The following is a 15,079-nucleotide window of genomic DNA, read 5'->3' on the forward strand; positions in this document are numbered from 1 at the left end:
GCCATAGACATGAGAACATCTCTCTCTTGGCGCAGCCCTACCCCTCTCCCTCCTCGTCTCTCGCAGTGCTTGGCGAAGCCCTGCTGGAGTGCCACGCTCCTCCATCACCACCATGCCGTTGTGCTGCTGCTGGACGGAGTCTTCCCCAACCTCTCCCTCTCTCCTTGCTGGATCAAGGCGTGGGAGACGTCACCGGGCTGCACGTGTGTTGAACGCGGAGGCGCCGTGGTTCGGCGCTTAGATCGGAATCAACCGCGATCTGAATTGCTACGAGTACGACTCCTTCATCCGCGTTCTTGCAACGCTTCCGCATCGCGATCTACAAGGGTATGTAGATGCACTCCCCTTCCCCTTGTTCTAGATTACTCCATAGATTGATCTTGGTGATGCGTAGAAAATTTTGAATTTCTGCTACATTCCCCAACAAAAACAACTTGTGGGAAAAAGAATCAACTAGCATAGGAAGGCAAAACAAGCATAACTTCAAGATTTTCAACACATAGAGAGGAAACTCGATATTATTGCAATACCTACAAGCAAAAGTTCCTCCCTCATAATAATTTTCAGTAGCATCATGAATAAATTGAACAATATAACCATTACATAAAGCACTCTTTTCATGATGCATAATCATAGAAATTTTGTTACTCTCCACATAAGCAAATTTATTCTCATGAATAGTAGTGAGAGCAAACTCAACAAAATAACTATCATGGGATTGAAAATTAAAATCATGATGACAAGTTTCATGGTTATCATTATTCTTTATAGCATACATGTCATCACCACAATCATCATAGATAGGAACTTTGTTGTCATAATCAATTGTGACTTCTTCCAACATAGTGGAATCATCATTAAATAAAGTCATGACCTCTCCAAATCCACTTTCATCAATATAATCATCATAAATAGGAGGCATGCTTTCATCATAATAAATTTTCTCATCAAAACTTGGGGGACAAAAAATATCATCTTCATCAAACATAGCATCCCCAAGCTTATGGCTTTGCATATCATTACTAACAACATTGCAATCATGCTTGTCATTCAAATATTTTGTGCCAAACATTTTATTGACTTCTTCTTCTAACAATTGAGCACAATTTTTCCGAACCATCATTTTCAAGAAAGATATTATAAAGATGATCAATAATATGATGCAACCTCAATTCCATTTTTTTGTAGTTTCTTTCATAAACCAAACTAGTGATAAAACAAGAAACTAAAAGATTCAATTGCAAGATCTAAAGATATACCTTCAAGCACTCACCTCCCCGGCAACGGCGCCAGAAAAGAGCTTGATGTCTACTATGCAACTTTATTCTTGTAGACTCGTGTTGGGCTTCCAAGCGCAGAGTTTTGTAGGACAGTAGCAATTTTCCCTCAAGTGGATGACCTAAGGTTTATCAATCCATGGGAGGTGTAGGATGAAGATGGTCTCTCTCAAACAACCCTGCAACCAAATACAAAAAATCTCTTGTGTCCCCAACACACCCAATACAATGGCAAATTGTATAGGTGCACTAGTTCGGCGAAGAGATGGTAATAAAAGTGTAATATTGATGGTAGAAATATATTTTTATAATCTGAGTAAATAAAAATAGCAAGGTAGCAAATAGTAAACGAGCACAAAAACGGTATTGCAATGCTTAAAAACAAGGCCTAGGGTCCGTACTTTCGCTAGTGCAATCTCCCAACAGTGCTAACATAGTTGGATCATATGATTATCCCTCAAAGTGCAATAAAGAATCACTCCCGAGTTCCTATTAGCGGAGAACAAAAGATAGAAATTGTTTGTAGGGTAAGAAACCACCTCAAAGCTATTCTTTCCGTTCGATCTATTCAAGAGTTCGTACTAAAATAACACAAAGCTATTCTTTCCGTTCAATCTATCCTAGAGTTCGTACTAAAATAACACCAAAGCAAATTCATATTCATAATACTCAATCCAATACAACGAACTACAAGGAGACCCCAAAGTTTCTATCGGAGATAAGATAATAAAAACATGCATCAACCCCTATGCATAGATTACCCCAATATCACCGCGGGAATCCGCGAGTTGAATGCCAAAACACATATCAAGTGAATCAATATGATACCTCATTGTCACCTCAAGTATTCATACCGCAAGACATACATCATGTGTTCTCATATCTGAATATTCAATCTGACAAGACAAAACTTCAAAGGGTAAAGATTCAATTCATCACAACAAGGGTATAGAGGGGAGAAACATCATATGATCCGACTATATTAACAAAGCCCATGATATAGATCACGAGAGAGAGAGAGAGAGATTAAACACATAGCTACTGGTACAAACCCTCAGCCCCGAGGGTGGACTACTCCCTCCTCATCGTGGTGGCCACCGAGATGATGAAGATGGCCACCGGAGATGATTCCCCCCTCCGTCAGGGTGCCGAAACGGGGTCTAGATTGGTTTTCGGTGGCTACAGAGCCTTGCGGCGGCGGAACTTCTGATCTAGGTTAACCCCCGATGGGTTTCGGAATATTTGGGAATTTATAGTGCAAAGAAGGGGTGCGGGAGGACACCGAGGTGGGCACAACCCACCTGGGCGCGCCCTGGTGGGTTGTGCCCCCCTCGGGGCACCCGCAGGTGCTGCTCTGGCCCAATGGGTGTTTTCTGGTCCATAAAAAATCTCCGTGGAGGTTCGTTGCGTTTGGAATCCGTTTGGTATTGATTTCCTGCGATGTAAAAAACAAGCAAAAAACAGCAACTGACACTGGGCACTGGGTCAATAGGTTAGTCCCAAAAAATGATATAAAGTTGTTATAAAATGATTGTAAAACATCCAAGAATGATAAAATAACAGCATGAATACTTTATAAATTATAGATACGTTGGAGACGTATCAGCCGTGCATGCTTTCATTGACTTAAGACTACCAAATACGGCATGCAGTGGTTAGTTCATCGCATGCAATGCTATTAATTAGAAAAAAACATTAAGTTCTCTTGTTTTCCCCTCCGTCTTGGTCGCGGTGCACAACCTAAGATGACTTATACACCTAGACGGAGGGAGTACCTATGTTACTCCCACTATGGCTAGCCTAACTTGTGTAGGCATCTTGGACTTAAGTTTTGACACTGAAGATTACATAAAACATAAGGTGTCAAAATTATCACTAAAATTCTGAATGAGAACAGTGAACGTATTGTCACTTAATAATCATTAGACTTGGCATTCATAGTGGAAATGACACTAATATTAATCATCATAAAATCGTGAAAAATACAAATTCTAGTTGAAAATTACATCAAGATTCACCAAATAATAATATTTGGAAAATAATAATTGTATTATAAATGAAAACATGTACTTTGGAATGATTTCATGAGCAATTGTCATAGAATGACCACGATATTACACATCACATAAAATTCTGTAAACAAAAATTCTTTGTTTACAGAAACAAACATAATGTTATCAATTCCATTTTATGTCATTATACTTATTCTGTAGTGCATTAAATAACATAAAATACACAAAAAGAAAACTTTAATTTTGCCCATGAGGCATACTAGCCAAACATTCTTCTGCCACATGGTGCGGTGAGGGAAACCAAACTCGCGGTGAAAAAAAACTTATTATTAAGGTGCCCTCAGACTATTAGTAATGATCACACCATTAGGAGATGCCATAACCATAAATTTTCACTCAAATAAAAACATCAAGAAATTTTATGGAGCGACGCATAATTGTGATCAAGTTTACCTACCATTTCATAATGCCAATATTTGAACATTAAAATGGTAATATCAAAAAACGATAGTTTTGTTTATAAAGCGAGCCGAAAGCATAACTTAAGCAAACATTGCTTTGATTTTCCTGTCGACGACAACTTAGGACACCAGGGGCGTGCCCCAAAACCCCCACATCGCCTCCCCGCCTAGCTTCACTACGACTCCTAGCCGTGCTCCATCCCTTCGTGCGCCGTCGATTCCCGTCGCCACCATTGCCGCCCGCTTGACGCTAGGGTTTAGGGCCCCTGGGTTCACCCGCGCGAGCGACCCAGGAGGAGAGGGGGGAGGGAGCAGTGGCGGACCTAGAAAGTATTTGGAGTGGGGGCATATTCTATAGAAATTTAAAGAATTTAAGAATATTTTTCCAAAAACACAAGTAAATCATACCGAAATTTCATATTTTCAGTGGGTGCCTAGGCCCCCACTCACCATAACGTGGGTTCGCCCCTGGGAGGGAGGAGTTTTTTCCTCTGCAATTTGTGAACCCGTCCATTTAGTTTTGTGTATAAAGCTGGACGAAAGCATAACTTAAGCATTGCTTTGATTTTCCAGTCCACGATACAGCGTGTTCGAAATGGTCATCATGGTTCAATCCACACTAGCACAATTTAAGCTACAATCGTCCCTTTTCCATCTTCACGGCGTGTGAAAGTGAGATCTCCCGTTCAGCCAGGACTACTTTTCCATTTTGACCGTGGGACCTCCAAACCACCGGTAGAACAGTCGCCGGCCGAGCCCGTGAAGTTCCAGCCTTCCACAGGGCGTGAAGCAATCCGAGATTCGGAGGCGATCGCACCACGGTCTCGCACAGCCGCGCATTCGCACCACCAGGGTCGCATCGCACGCATTCGCCCGCCTCCCTGTCCAGCCTCCAGCCACAAGTGACAACTGACAAGTCCTCCTGACCTCCTCCCCCTCCCAACGCGCTCCGCCGGGTCGCATCGCCGCCGCCGCCGCCGTCGACCGAACCCAGTCCAACCCCCGTTAAAAGGCCGGCCGGCGCGCGTGCTCGCTTCTCACTTCATTTTAATTCTCAAAGAAAGGAAAGGGAGAAGGATAAAGAAACAGACCAACAAATCCACTGACGGCCGGCGGGGAAGAAAAGGCGAGAAGATGGGAACAGTGCTGGACTCCCACTTCCTGGCGCTCACCGCCCTCGTCACCGTAAATCTCTCGCGCCGCCTCCTCTCCTCCCCCGCTGTCTCCGTCCCTCTGTTACCTGGCGTGTTTATTAACTGTTGTCGTTCTGGTGTTCTTGGTGGTGGTTGTGGTGCTAGGTCGGGTACCAGCTGGTGTTCTTCATCATCACAGCCCTCCTCCGCTTCGACAAGGTCACGGATTTCGCAGGTAGCACTCACCTCCTACTTCTTATCCTTCCCTTTTGTTTGTTCTGTTGGGTGAATCCAGTTAAAGAGTGGAGTCCGTGAGCTCGATTTCTCAGGCCAGTAGGAAGCTGGTCTGGCTAAGTCTACAGAGTAGCCTGTTATAATCTATTGCTCCTGTCGCCGTTTTTCTGCCTGTCATTAATCCGACGAACTACCTGTTGGACCCATACCACATCACCTACGTATAGCAATTTCTACTGATACCTTTCCTGTTTCTGTTTCTCGGAATCTTAATATATATGCTGTGCGTGTGTCAAGATTGCCATTTTGTTGTGCACGTCAATTAAGATGCTGCCTGTTCATCCTAGTTAGAAGGCAACCATTTTCTTCAGAAATAGGTGCTCGGGGTATCTTCGAGACTTCGAGTATCCCTTTCCTTTCAGTGATTTGTCTTCTTTTTTTCAGGCAGTACAAATTTTGTCATAATCGCCGTCCTGGTAGCAGCTTTGAAGGGAACATGGCACTTCCGTCAGGTAAATAGTACTCCCTCTGCAAAGAAATATAAGATCGTTTAGATCACTATATTCGTGATCTAAACGATCTTATATTTCTTTACAGAGGGAGTAGTAGTAAGAACTCAGTTCATTTTCTTGCTCCGTTGTTGTAAACATGACTCTGTTATTACAAAACTTTTAATACAGCTGCGTACAAATGTTTAGTTCTAAAAAATTGGCTTGGTTACTGTCGCTGTCCAACTTGCTAGAACAGTTGATGTTTCTTTTACTTCTGTGGTGAATCACGTTTCTTTTTGACTAATATACTTACAAACATATGTTCAACAGCAATGCCTGTCGTAGTAATAGTTTATCCAAACACTGCACTATCTTCGATTACCCATTCTTTGGTGAAAATGCCTGTCGCAGTTGCAACTCCTCTAAGTTACTAAAGCATGTCTGAACCTTACCTATAAATCGTTAGAGTTGTCATGAGTTTGATGCGTGTTTAGATTTTTTTTAACCATCCCTGGTATTGCGGTTGAATTAGCTTGGGCATGGATGTTATTGTATTTGCAGCAATGTGGCACAATTGCATCTCTGCACTGTCTATGTTCATAAAGAAGAAAAAATCATCTTACCACTTACATGTTACATTAAAATTAAATCCTACATATGGTACCATGGTTCTCAAAGACTAGATGGAAACTGTATTCATGAGGCGGTACAATGCTTATCCATGCCCATTTAGTGGCAAATACAGCATCGGCATATGTCTGTTCCAATGAAATCTTGTCTGTCCTTCCAAGTTGCAAAGAAACCACGGAGTTAATACAGAGATTGGGACAGTATAAATGTTAAGGATAACCTCATTTCATTTGAAAGAATAGTATCTATCAAAGGATAGTGGTATTCCTCTGTGTTACCAACTGGATAATTGACGTGTCCATGTATTATTTTGAAGCAGTGTCATCACAATAGTTTGTTTAAGAAATTCGTCCATTTCTGAACATAGACCCGTTTTTCCAGATCGTGTTGACAGTGCTTGTTATAATCTGGGGACTTCGTCTGGCAGTGTTTTTACTAATGAGGTATGTTACCCTAAAACATATATTCTGTTGATAGTTCAAAAAGCCCCACTGGACTATGTCTAGTGGAATCTCTTTTTTTTTGTGATTTTTTTAAAGACATCTGTTGCCTGAGTCAAAACATGTTGTTCTTGTTCTTATGAAAGTGAGTCGCTAATGCTTTGCTTTGCCTGATGGTGTCTAGGATTTTGCAATGGGGAGAGGATAAACGGTTTGATGAGATGCGCAGTAACTTGGGAAAATTAGCTGTCTTCTGGACATTTCAGGTAACTTTTGCAACTTATGCTAAGCAATTAGAGCTGGTTAAATGATCATTGCATTTCTAAAGAGAACCTCACCATGACTTTTATCCTGATTTGGGCAGGCTGTCTGGGTTTGGACTGTCAGCTTGCCTGTTACTATTGTGAACGCAAGTAGCAGAAACCCTTCTATTGAAGCTCGGGATATCATTGGTTGGATAATGTGGGCCATAGGGCTAGCTGTGGAAGCTATAGCTGATCAGCAAAAGCTTAAATTCAAGAACTCTCCAAGCAATAGGGGAAAGTGGTGTAATGTGGGCCTTTGGAGTTATACTCGGCACCCAAATTACTTTGGGGAGGTTAGTTTATTTACCGTGGTTATTATTTGCATACAGGTCATCTATTAAATCCATGATTTAGTTTGCCTTGGTCTATGAATCGATCTATCATGATATCATCCTTCATGGTCAGCAAATCTGTTGCATTCTTGGGTTCTTCTTTCCCTAGATGCACACAACATTGCCCTCACTAAAGTGAAATACATGATATGTATCCTGGTATCGGTGATTGAGGACAGAGTTTGAAAAGCTGAGACAGTTCCAAGGAAGAGATACCAAATTAAACAGACCTAATATGATAACTACTGGCATTTTGAGTTTCATTGTTGGCTTAATGACATTTAACTGTCAACTGTGTTTCAGCTCCACAGTTTCACTGCAATAAGCTTGAACTTCAGAACTCACCACTACAACTAATATGATTGTGTAATAAGGTTCGCCGCCTTAGTTCTTGGGAAAGTAGTTATAGACTTATAGTTATATTTTAAATAGAAGTAAAGTGCAGATATTAGATAAAGTGATCACCTGCCTACATTAAGACAGGGACATTACTAAAGAGAGGGACATATTGCTCAGAATAATAGGAAAGAGAAATACATGACAAAATTCTACAACTTACAAATTAATTCAGAGCAGGCACTTTTCTGCACACGCTTAGGTTTTAAGTAAAAGACATGTGCTGGTGGTGTTCAAATTTAGTATTTTAATAGTGAAATAGTAGCTGCACATGTCAAAAAGAACATGCTAGGTAACCGCTTCTGTAGTCTCTCTGATCACAGCCTTGAGCAAGCAAGCAAGCAATCTAGGCCAACTTTTGCTGCAGAAACAAGTATATGCCATATTTGCTAAAGCGAGGGCTTGCTGACCTTCTCATGCTTTATCATTGTTTCATCATGAATACCTTTTGTTGATAATAATTCCAATCCTAATTCCAAATAGCCACCTCTGTGCATAGTGAATGTTACATAATTACAGAGTCCAAATACTTGCTTCTTATATCGTGCACCACCCAACCCTTCATGATATAAATTCTGAGCATTTCAATATGGAGTGTTGAACAAATCCCGGCATACGCTTGACAGTTTAATCTGATGCAGATGTTCCTTTGGTGGGGGGTGTTTGTAGCATCAACCCCGGTTCTCTCAGGAGCTGAATGGCTTGTAATCTTGGGGCCCATCTTCCTGACGCTCTTGCTTCTTTTCGTTAGTGGGATCCCACTTCTTGAGGTTAACCTCTATTCTTGCGCATCCGAAACCCATCCCTAGTTTGCTAGTATATCTTTTATCTCAATGCTAATGCACCTCATCCTCTATATTTCGCCGTGAAGTCATCTGCTGATAAGCGCTTTGGTCGGTCTGAGGAATACCGCACATACAAGAAAACCACAAGGTAAGCACCATTCTTTTACAAGGCCATTCCCAGATCTCTCCCCAACCACTGCTTTGTCGCAGAGGGGTTACTGAATTTCGTACCGGCTGTGTTCCTCTGCAGCCCTCTTATCCCATTGCCGCCGGTCGTGTATGGAGCCCTGCCCGATTGGTTCAAGGTGGCATTCCTCCTGGAGCTGCCCCTCTACAACCCCGGACCGGAACGCGACCCCGTCAGCTGAGTGATGAATGTGCATTGTTCTTCTGATCACAAGTGATTATACATGTAATGTACTGCTTTTATTCTGGATGGGTGATTCTTTTGCCATTGATCTCAAGGGGTTGCGGTGAAGTTTGTCCATATGTATCTATCTTCCAGGATGTTCAAAAGCATAGATTGTGTACTTGTCTTTAATAGGGATATTGTGTACTTGTGTTAATAGTGGAAAAGTTTGATTTTATTTTGTGCCCTCTTGTACCAAATCCTGTATGAAAGTCTGAATTTTCTCTAGTTTCCATGGAATTTTACTCTTTCCACGAACTCCGTTAAATTTTTTCTATCTATCTCTTAGTGGGCTTCGATGGTTTGTGAAGCTTGCATGAGTTCATATTCATCAGGATTCAGATTACAGCAAGAAGGAATAGCTTCTTAAGCTCTGAGAGAATTTTGACATGGCAACAGAATCTGCACGAAGTGTTGTCCAACGCAAACTGAAACAGCATATGTTGATCATCTATCTACTGACGTCCGGCACACCGGAGCGGAGGGCCTCACGCCGGCGCGATGGACACCTTGTCGACCTGCACGACGTACTCCAGGGTCGCCCCGGGGGGCACCTGCGCGCCGTCGTCCCCGAAGTCGGCGCCGTCCTCGCCGAAGCCGAGGCTCGCCGGTACGACCACGCGCCGCTTGCCGCCGTTCCGCATGGACCGCAGCGCGTACTCGATGCCCTCGCACATGCCCCTGGTGTAGGGCCTGGAGCCCATGACGAGCGCCAGCGGCCGCTTCCCGTCGCCGAACGTGTCCACGAACGCCTCGCCGCCGCCGGCCACCCGCCCCTGCAGGTCGATCACCACCAGGTCGCCCGGCCGCGGCACGTCGCCGCCGCCCACCCGCATCTCCGTGTACCGGATTCCATTGGGCAGGACGACCTCCTTCTCCTCCTCCACGTCCCTGCGAGAAGGAGACACACCATGCGTGGCTTAGCTAACGAGAGGAGCATGGAGGATGGTTATTAATGGAGGTGAGGAGCCGAGGTCGGTGGCTGACTTGGTGTTGGCCTGCTGCTGCGCGACCTCGAAGCGGGTCTTGAGCTGCTCCGACACGACGCCGAAGGCCAGGAACCCGACCCACGCCAGCCCGGCGCCGATGCCGAACCGCCGCGTCAGCGACGACGCGACCCAGTCCGTCGAGTCGGCCGACGTCGCCGCGCGCTTCGGCGCCGGCGCCCTCGCCGGTGCCGCCTGCGCCTGCATGGGCTCTTGCTGCTGTGGCGGCGGTGGGGGCTGGTCGGACGGCGGCTGGGCGCTGGGCGGGCGCGAGGGCGGCGCGCACGAGACGTGCGGCTTGGCGGCGGGGCGGGCGAGGAAGGCCGGGGAGCTGCCCAAGAAAGTGGCCATGGCGGGCACCGGCACGATTCGTACGGTGTGGAGAGCGGAGCAGCTGGGAGGAGGATGGAACCGGGTATTTGGCTAAACTTTTTGTTGCTCTGATTTCTCTACGTTTTTTGAGATTTTTTTGGCCGTGCTTTTGGGCGGTTTCTTGGACGGAAACGTGGCCACACACACGCTGGCGACTGGACTGGACAGCTCGAGAGGCTTATCCGATTATCTCCTGAGAAAAAAAATTCCACACTATCATATGGATGTACACTGCATACTCGCAAATTTCATGATGGAATACATCGACATGAGAGCTACACAAAAAACAGACAAATTGCTGACAATGAAAACAGTGAACAGCATGTGCACCGTTTATACTATATAAAACCAACGATTTTCACATTTTTGTGTAGCTCGCCAATCAATGCATTTCCTCATGAAATTTCACATGTGTTCATATGTAGCTCGAGAACCAAAACGCGGCAACGCTTACTTTATACAACTTTATTCACTTGGGGCGTTACAATTTTATTCACTTAGGGCGCTTCAATGCCGACCCTCAAATCGGGCACCGTATTCATTCACGGATTGGTGGAAAGCAGTCTGCGAATAGTGATGTGGGAGCCGGCCACCCAATGATGTTTGGTGATCCTTCCCCCATGTGCGAGTAGTTCCCCCTTGAAGTGGGAGATATAGGTGATTGATAAGATTCATTTTGCGGACCGACCACAAGGGAGCTCTGTGCGGGAAGGGACCTCAAATCTGAAAAAACGGTGAAAAAAACTAAAAACAATAAACTTCACAACAATTTGGACCTAAGAGCAACTCCAATGGGGCGACCCAAACGGACGGCGATTTCGTTCGCTTTTTGTCCGTTTGGGTCGGGCGTCCGCCCTGTTTTAGATATGGGTCGGCAGCGCGCCCAACGCGCCGACCCATATGTGCCAGCGTGGCCGGCTGGCCGCCCTATTTTGCATTGATGAATTTTCATTTAAACATATAGTCAAATAACATAGTTTGAACCGAATAAAATATCATAGTTTTACAAGCCGAATAAAAATAATACGGTTGAAAAGATGCCTACTCATACGGAAACGGCGGTGGAATTTTTGATGTTTGAACAACGGGTTTGTTGTATCAAAGTAGTCCTTCCAAAGAAGGAAATGCCCGCTCTCTTGGTTGCGGTTCAACGCCGGAAGGTGGCCCGGAATGGAGCCACGGATCAACGGCCGCTGACTGTTGAGGTGGTGATGGACCAACACGGCAGCCAATATCTCCTCCTCGTCATCGGACGACGAATCGTCGGACTCGCAAAGGAAATTGTGAAAAAAGAACTCGTCGGCGGAGTCCATTTTGTACCTTGGCAAACTGTCGAACAGCTTGCGGGCGTCGACGAAGGAGACGGCCGACGAAGGAAGACGCGGCGCGCACAGACCAGCTAGCTGCCCTGCCGGCGTCCGACGAGTGGGCCGGCGTCCGACGAGCGTGCCGGTGAGGATCTGGCCGGGGCGGCGAGGCGGCTTCTTGGTCGGGGGGCGGCTGTGTGGTGGGGGCGCGGGGGTGGGAAGCAGTCGGCTCCCCGACGGCAAGACGGCGGTGGCGGGCGACCTGGGAGTGGGCGGCGTTGTTGGGCGGATGTGGAGGCGCCGGCAGTTGGCAGAGTCGCCGGTAAAAATGGGCGGCGGCGTCGATGACGAAGGAGGCGGGCGAGGGTTGCTGTTGGATGGGTGGAGGCCAATGTGCCACCGACCAGCGGGCCCGGGAAAGGAGAAGGCGAGTGTGCGCGTGTCCGTCGCGTGTCCGCGCCGACGCAAATCCGGCTCAAAAATGGGCCGTGAATGGATCGCCCGCGGACGAAAAGCGGACGCGCATCCGTTTGGGTAGGTGCGTGGGCCGCCTTTTGTGTCCGCGCCAACCCAAACAGACGGCGGCGGACGAAATGGGTCGCACCATTGCTCTAAGAACTACAGTTCATTTGCGGGCCACTATGGCAACGTTTGTTTTTCTTTCGCCCTCTCTTTTGCTTACTTCGGTTTCCTAGATCCTGGATGTCTGTAGTAACGTGGTTAGAGTGGATGTTAGCTCTGAAGAACTTGTTGTCGGGCGAGGGGGTGGTTGCATGCAGTGCAGTGCTACCGCGTCTGGCTGTGTGTCTCTAGGCTACATGGGAAAATGGGCGTAGCAAAGTGACGTCGACCTTGTGCATGAATTGCAGTTCCTCTCCTCGTGTTATACGTACCGATCAATCGCTTACATTGCGTTGCACGGGAGTACACAAATATGTGAAGAAAGATAGTCGGGCGCTGTAGGAATCTATCTGCTCGAGTTGCTACAACCCAACAATGCGTGAGTGCGTGGAGCCAAGACGTACGTACGTACGTGAGAGTATAGGTAAAGGAGCTGCGCTCACGTGATGAACCGATAGTGCCACCATCGCTCGTGTCTGAAAAGTAACAACTTGATAAGGCGCGTGCAGAATCAAGCCGGGCCAAGAGGAGACCGGATTTGCCACTCACGCTCGGTGCACTCGGACCACATAAGGCTAAGGTACGGTCCTGGCAGGAGCGTGCACGGGAATGCGCCCATGCCCACCAAAGGAGATCACGATCACGATCACGATCAATCATTCCACAGTCCACTCACTCTCAGTGCCGCCGGAGCCGTTAGAGATGCCTCGGCAGCCACTCGTGCCTGCCTTGATCTATATAAGGAGGCATGCACAGCTAATCACTTACTCGGGCGCCACAACCCACAACAATGGAGTTCCTCATGCTCCTGGCCGTCCTCTTGTGCCTCGTAGCCGGAATGGTCTTCCACACTAGGCGAGCCCATGCCCAGGCAACCATCCACCACGTCGCTGACCCCGCTGTTGCTCACCGAGCGCTCATCGAGAACGCCGACGACCTCCTAAACCGGCCGGCGGCAATCTTCCCCGTCGCCCTCGCCACCTGGTCCAATGGCGAGCGGAATGACAACATAGCCACCGTGAACCACGGCCCGCATTGGCGAGTGCTCCGGTGCAACCTCACCGCCGAGGTCCTCTCACGTCTCGGTTCCCTCGCCCCACTGCACGAGGAGGCCGCCCAGGCCCTCGTCGCAGACTTCTCCGCCCGAGTCCTCGGCGGCGGTGAGGTGGCCGTCCGTGAGCCCGTCACCACGGCTGTGTTCGCGCTGGCCGCGCGCCTCTGCTTCGGCGACTTTGTCGACGACCGCCACAAAAGCGCCATGGGCCGCGTGATACGGGACTCCATTGTCCTCGCTGGGGAGCTCAACCCTAGGTTCGATGGATCGATGCTATCCAAGATGGCAAACTGCAGGGGGTTTCGCCGGATCTCCGCCTTACTCGACCGGCAGGTCGAGCTGTACCTCCCTTTGATCGCGGCACGGAGGCAGGCGCGGTCTCAGCTCTGCGGCGGCATCATCCGTCCTTACGTCGACACGCTCCTTGATCTCCGTGTCCCGGACAGCAATGGCGCCGGGCGTCCTCTTCGAGACGGCGAGCTGGTGGGCCTCGTGTTCGAGTTCCTTGGCACAGCCACGGGGTCAACCGCAGCCTGTCTCGAGTGGACCCTCGCCCACCTCATCGACCAGCCGGAGGTCCAGGACAAGCTGCGGCGCGAGATCAATGCCGAGGCCGACGGCGGCGGGATGCTCTCAATCTCAAGCAAAAGCATCCGCAGCGGCATGCCGTATCTGAATGCGGTGGTGCTGGAGAGCCTCCGCATGCACCCGCCGGTGCCGTTCATCATGCGCAGCGCCCACGGCGAGGGCGCCACAGCAATCGGTGGGGCGACCGCTGTGCCGGTGGACGGCCTGAGCGTGCGGTTCGATTTAGGTGGCATCGGGAGAGACGGGAAGTCGTGGACCGATCCCGACAAGTTCCGGCCGGAGCGGTTCCTTGCCGGAGGCGAGGCAGAGGACGTCGGCCCGGCGCCAGGCCCGAAGGAGATAAGGATGATGCCGTTCGGTGCCGGGCACAGGCACTGCCCCGGCGTGAACATGGGGATGCTGCACATCAAGTGCTTCCTGGCCGCGCTCCTGCACGGGTTCGACTGGGCGCCGGCGGGAGACTGCAGCGGCGGGGTCGACATGACGGAGCTGGACGGCTTCGTGAAGATAATGGAGCAGCCGCTTTCCGCGCGTGTCACGCGACGCACTTGATGTCTTGGTGAATCCTGGTGTGGCGTTTACGTTTGTCCATTTCTCATGCACGTGTGATTCTAGTTGCATCAAATAATAACAAATCGTCTCTCGTTTTCTCTTTGTAGCATCGATCAAGCCATGAATAAAACTGTTTTTAACTTTGTTTTTATTGAACAAGATAGTGGCCCACTATTTTTGTTTGCTTTTTTTAGTTTGTCATAATAATGTTGTCATAATAATTTTGTTTGCTTAGGCCCATATAAAACAATAATCACTAGTTAATCCCTAAGGCCCATGCTTGTGTACGGCAAGTGATGAGAAGTGTGGGAAGTTTAGTCCCATGCTGCTACACTGCTACAGTAAGAAGAGTGAGACCTTTTTATAAGGGCTGCTCTACCACTTGCTATTGGGAGCTTGGGAATAGAAGTTGTCCACGCTCTTCACAGTAGTATCTGTTTTGTATTGTTTTGCCGGCATCTATATGTAATACAAAAGGTAGTTCTCATTCAAGTATTTAAACGATCTGGTGTCGTTCTACTGCATGGCATTTGAATTGCCCAATGCTTGGTTGTGAGAGATGATATCTATCTCAGAAAGGAGAAAGGGTCACTGCTCGTCAAATGTTTTGTGCCTAGGACTGATATGAACTTTTCTTCCACAACTAGACAATTATCCGATCTATTTCGATTGTCTGAATGTTAGCTCGGGGTAA

General features: G+C 47.7%; 3 protein-coding genes across 3 annotated transcripts; 2 read left to right on the forward strand and 1 right to left on the reverse strand.

Moving 5' to 3' along the window:
- The first annotated feature begins 4,484 nt into the window (after window positions 1-4,484).
- Window positions 4,485-9,145, forward strand: LOC109780747 (uncharacterized). Its single transcript, XM_020339329.4, has 9 exons — window positions 4,485-4,935; window positions 5,049-5,118; window positions 5,562-5,629; window positions 6,620-6,681; window positions 6,863-6,944; window positions 7,043-7,276; window positions 8,353-8,481; window positions 8,583-8,644; window positions 8,747-9,145. The coding sequence occupies exons 1-9, from the start codon at window positions 4,885-4,887 to the stop codon at window positions 8,862-8,864; spliced, it is 876 nt and encodes a 291-aa protein (XP_020194918.1). The 5' UTR covers window positions 4,485-4,884; the 3' UTR covers window positions 8,865-9,145.
- Window positions 9,146-9,207: 62 nt separating this feature from the next.
- LOC109780748 (peptidyl-prolyl cis-trans isomerase FKBP17-2, chloroplastic) lies at window positions 9,208-10,343 on the reverse strand. Its single transcript, XM_020339330.4, has 2 exons — window positions 9,893-10,343; window positions 9,208-9,796 (listed from the first exon to the last, which is right to left on the reverse strand). Exons 1-2 carry the CDS (start codon window positions 10,240-10,242, stop codon window positions 9,394-9,396), a joined length of 753 nt encoding a protein of 250 aa, XP_020194919.1. The 5' UTR covers window positions 10,243-10,343; the 3' UTR covers window positions 9,208-9,393.
- A 2,600-nt stretch (window positions 10,344-12,943) lies between these two features.
- LOC109780749 (cytochrome P450 89A2-like) lies at window positions 12,944-14,544 on the forward strand. Its single transcript, XM_020339331.4, has one exon. It carries the CDS (start codon window positions 12,982-12,984, stop codon window positions 14,383-14,385), a length of 1,404 nt encoding a protein of 467 aa, XP_020194920.1. The 5' UTR covers window positions 12,944-12,981; the 3' UTR covers window positions 14,386-14,544.
- The last annotated feature ends 535 nt before the right edge of the window (window positions 14,545-15,079 follow it).

The sequence above is a fragment of the Aegilops tauschii genome, chromosome 4 (assembly GCF_002575655.3).
Source record: "Aegilops tauschii subsp. strangulata cultivar AL8/78 chromosome 4, Aet v6.0, whole genome shotgun sequence".
In the NCBI taxonomy this organism is placed as follows: domain Eukaryota; kingdom Viridiplantae; phylum Streptophyta; class Magnoliopsida; order Poales; family Poaceae; genus Aegilops; species Aegilops tauschii.

Bases quoted from the DNA above. Each gene is read 5' to 3' on its own strand.
- LOC109780747 (XM_020339329.4), top strand. From the start codon at position 4,885: ATGGGAACAGTGCTGGACTCCCACTTCCTGGCGCTCACCGCCCTCGTC. The intron at 6,682-6,862 runs GTATGTTACCCT...GATGGTGTCTAG, and splicing joins GCAGTGTTTTTACTAATGAG to GATTTTGCAATGGGGAGAGG. The intron at 6,945-7,042 runs GTAACTTTTGCA...TGATTTGGGCAG, and splicing joins CTGTCTTCTGGACATTTCAG to GCTGTCTGGGTTTGGACTGT.
- LOC109780748 (XM_020339330.4), bottom strand. From the start codon at position 10,242: ATGGCCACTTTCTTGGGCAGCTCCCCGGCCTTCCTCGCCCGCCCCGCC. The intron at 9,797-9,892 runs GTCAGCCACCGA...TCCTTCTCGCAG, and splicing joins CAGCAGCAGGCCAACACCAA to GGACGTGGAGGAGGAGAAGG.
- LOC109780749 (XM_020339331.4), top strand. From the start codon at position 12,982: ATGGAGTTCCTCATGCTCCTGGCCGTCCTCTTGTGCCTCGTAGCCGGA.